Source organism: Sinocyclocheilus anshuiensis, unplaced genomic scaffold (genome assembly GCF_001515605.1).
Source record: "Sinocyclocheilus anshuiensis isolate Anshui unplaced genomic scaffold, SAMN03320099.WGS_v1.1 scaffold88, whole genome shotgun sequence".
NCBI classification, from domain to species: Eukaryota; Metazoa; Chordata; class Actinopteri; order Cypriniformes; family Cyprinidae; genus Sinocyclocheilus; species Sinocyclocheilus anshuiensis.
The window spans coordinates 1812813-1816836 of record NW_015555728.1 but is presented as its reverse complement, the minus strand read 5'-3'; the positions used below and the strand labels follow the sequence as shown (position 1 = coordinate 1816836).

General features: G+C 37.0%; 1 protein-coding gene across 1 annotated transcript in view; it reads right to left on the bottom strand.

The window, feature by feature from the left end:
• The window catches only part of LOC107672738 (transmembrane 4 L6 family member 4-like), a 4367-nt gene extending 1288 nt beyond the window's left edge, over positions 1-3079 (bottom strand). The window contains exons 1-4 of the mRNA XM_016466053.1: positions 2746-3079; positions 2463-2528; positions 1273-1409; positions 961-1147 (exon numbers count right to left, since the gene is read on the bottom strand). Of these exons, the coding sequence (XP_016321539.1) occupies positions 961-1147; positions 1273-1409; positions 2463-2528; positions 2746-2922 (567 nt within the window). The 5' untranslated portion in view covers positions 2923-3079. The remainder of the gene's footprint in view (positions 1-960; positions 1148-1272; positions 1410-2462; positions 2529-2745) is intronic.
• Between the last annotated feature and the right edge of the window lie 945 nt (positions 3080-4024).

The window sequence follows — 4024 nt, the reverse complement described above, 5'->3', positions numbered from 1 at the left end:
TCTCTCTCTCTCTCTCTCTGTGTGTGTATGTGTGTGTGTGTGTGTGTGTGCGCGAGTGATTCGTGTTGTTAGCAGTGTTGCCAACTAATTTTCAGGGGAAGTTTTTAAAGGAAGGTTGATTTGTTGCTAAAAGTTGATAAATGATGTTTAACTGATCAACAATCGCAGGTACAAGCTACTAACAAAGTGTCTCATAAATGAAAAATAACAGTATTCAATTATTATTACTATTAAACAATTGCAAATAGCAGCTAACTTAATTCCTGTAACGTGTGTACTGCTAGGCATCTTTGGTTTCCTCTTTTTGTGTAATTTAAATGGTAAATTGTGCCTTTTTATCGTTCGAGTCACTTATCAAAAGTTGCTAAAAGCTGCCAAATAAAATTTAAAAAATAGCTAAATTTGTTGCTAGTTGCTTTTGGAAGAAAAAGTTGCTAGGGTAGTCTGAAAAGTTGCTAAGTTGGCAAAATTGCTAAGTTGGCAACACTGGTTGTTAGTGTGCATCAATTAAAGCAGCGCATTAATATAGAACGGTGATTAAACTGACTTGGAACTACCTGTGCATTAAACGGTTTTACTGCATACCTGCCAGCCAATCAGAATCCTGTATTCCGACAGACCATGGAATAATTCTTCAATATTCACCGTCATCTGATGGTAAAGCTTTAAATCTGTTTGCTCATCGAGTGCTTAACAAGCGTTTATTTTGTTGCGTTTGTGTGAAACAACACAAACGCCACTTTCGCCAATTTGCATCTCATTTATGTATAGTGAAAATGACCTCAGAGGGCCTCACTATTAATGTTACTGTGAAATTGCTGCAGTGTTCGTATTATGGCTTGGTAGGTTGTTTTTAACATGTTTTGGACTATTTAAAAAAAAATTTTTTACACGGACGTATTAGAACTCTTTTTGTATTCCTTATTCACCACTCTCCTTGTTTTTCAACTAGTGTCTCACCCCTTTCTCTTTGCAGGTTCCACAGAGGCAACCGAAGAGGCCGTTGATCATCTGTATGGCACAGAGGATGAGCTGCAGGGCGCTGGTCACCAGCAGTGTTGAGAACAGACCTACATTAAACTCCACCACATTCTTTGGCTCTGTGCAAGTTCCCCACGTGCCACGGTCCTTAAGGTAACTCTCGTCTCTGAGAGACATAGACAAAACACATTTAAACATATTTAAACAGTAAGAATTGCCATTACATGCTTAATAATGTTCTTTTTAGCAACATCATATGACCCCTTTAAAGTGCTGAGGTGTGTCTCTTACTTGTCTTTGAAGGGAGTCCCCCAAACAAGAAGGTAATATTTACAGTATGGCCCATTGATTAGACCCATCAGCGCCACTATGAAACTATAAAGGGCGCCGACTACACCCACTGCTGCAAATAAAATGGACAGGAACATCTGAAATAGAAAATCCTTCATCAGAATGATTTAATTTAAAAACGTAATACAAATATACAAGAAATTAATTCAGTCATGCAATCTTTATGAATTATTGTGTCTGAATTTTCCACATGTTCATTTTGAAGACATCTTAAGAACAATTTCCCAATCACACAACAACAACATGGCCGAAAAATGAACTCCTACAATTCTGTCACCATTCAGTGAGGTTGTCATCCAGTGATTCCTGTACAACTGTTGAGGTTCTTACAAGTCACAAACTGCAAATATTTGCAATGAGGGCACATTTTTCAAGCCACATGTCAGACTCTAGATTTTTTCAAAACAGAGGAACGCCTGTGTATTTTCAGACAAGTCTGTGCTTCACGCTAACAGGCACATGACATGTTCTTCACATCACATGTACTCGGTTACATTCTAAATACATTTATTTGTCTTTGTGTTAAGAGAAGATTCAGTCCACTACTTTAACAAAAGTTCTTCCTTATGCATCTTTACAAAATATTTGTCAACACAACATTGATCTCACAACAGATCTAGAAACACATATCGGTAACATGGGACTGAAATGGCCGGGCCAGGCCCCTCTGAGCCCGCTCATAGCACAGACACTGGCCAAGCAAGTTATATAAGGCTTGTGTGTGTTCAGTTATGATTTTCTTGCTCTTTGTAATGTTACTTTATTTTAGAAGGTATTTGGGGTTCATTGCTATTTCCTGTCCTTTTTTTTTCTTAACACCTATTTTTCATTTGTCAATCAGTTGTTTTGTTTATAATCTTCTTTTGTTTGTGTTGTCATTTGTCAACTTTTGAGCATGCACATACATTTTATTTTTCTTTCAGTTTGCTTAAAGTAAAATCTCTGCACTTGCGCTTCCATTTCTAAACTCTCTGAAAATGGAAGCTTTTTTATTTTTATCCCTAAACAGTAAAGGTGACAAATGCATCACTTTTCCTGGGCTTGTAAAGGTCCAGTGGACAATCCTCTTCATAACTGAATTTCTAAAGGATATTTATAAACTTCAGACTAAAAATAAAGCGCAAACTCACCCCACAGCGATTAGCACAACAACCCTGCTTTCCAGTCAGGTGAATGTGAAACGCTGGAATCAGCACCTGGAGGAGAGAGAGAGAGAATTCTTTTAGATTTTCATCACTTTGTCATTTTGATAGAGTTTGGATTGACTCTAACACACAATAAATGTGTTTTGTACATTTACTGTGAAGCCCAAACTAAACCTAGAATCATCATATTGGCTACTCGCTATGATGCCTAAATAAAATTCGAATTTTTATATAGTTCAACATTGCAATTAAACAAAACCAGACTTACCAGAATCCCCCCTCCAATCAGTCCTCCCATGTATTTGACCTCCTCAGTAATTTGTCCATTCTGTGCGTACTTTATATCCCAGCCAGGAAAAAACAGCATAATATTACATATTATGGATATGACTGCCAACGGGTACAGACTTGTCCCGACGCAAAGCGCACATTTTCCCGTACACATGCTGCAAGATGGGTATTATAATCCTGAAGTCAGGGAACAGCTGTAATCTCTACACTATTACTAAAAAGCTCCAAGATAAAAAGAACTTGACAACAAGTTTGGTTATCGTCTCGGAGTCTCACACACAGCCTGAAATTGTCTGTCTGCCATAGTGCAGAGGTTTTTATAAGCACTGCTAGTCATTTATTATTGAGTTAAGATAAGACCAGCCCATAGAATCCAGTTCCTCTAACCACACCCTGTCCAGAGAATCTGTATCTAAGCCATACAATATAAAATTTAATTGTTTTATTAACTCTTGTTTCTTAGGTGTTTGTGATGTACAGTGTTAACCTTTTTAACTGTTTGTACATATAAACCTTTTAACCCAGAAGTCTCTGGAATTCACACAGGCTATTTTAATAAACAAAACAAGACTTTTAAATTAAAATAACCATCATCAAGCATTAAAAACTACAGCTTATAACCCATATATACAAATTTATGTTTCTGTGCATTTAATTACATTTTTGTAGGGATCTGTCACTCTGCTTGCCATAACACTCGTAAACAGTAAATTTTTAATCATTCAGTTGCAGCATGAGTCAGATCTGACACAAAATAAATGATGAACTGTGGAGAAGTGTGTGTGTGTGTTTGTGTGTGTGGGATGTGTGTTGTATTCACTTCACTAAATTATGTTTGCACAGGGTGCTATAAAGCAAATGTACCGCGGGACTTTGGACTGTCTCTGTAGTAAGAGAAAAAAACCATGACGGTTACACTGCAAAGCAAATAGCGTTATCTAAAAACCGATTTGCTATTTCCTTTGCCAGTATAAAAGAGGACATTGCTGTCCAGCCTATTTATTTATTAACATATAATGATTCTGCTGTGGTAAACCTGTTTTATTTAATTCAAGAAAGTTCCCATGTTTTTGTGTTAAGATTTCCATTAAAGGAGTTCAACAAATTTGCAATGACTGATAGTGAACAGATTCTGTTTGTCACACAGTATGAGTTAGTTTTTGATGTTCAGCGGAGTTTATGTTTGAGGAGAGGTGCAGTCATGGTTTATGGAAACACTGCAAGAACACGTCTCCTTTAAAGGCTTTTCCTGTCTG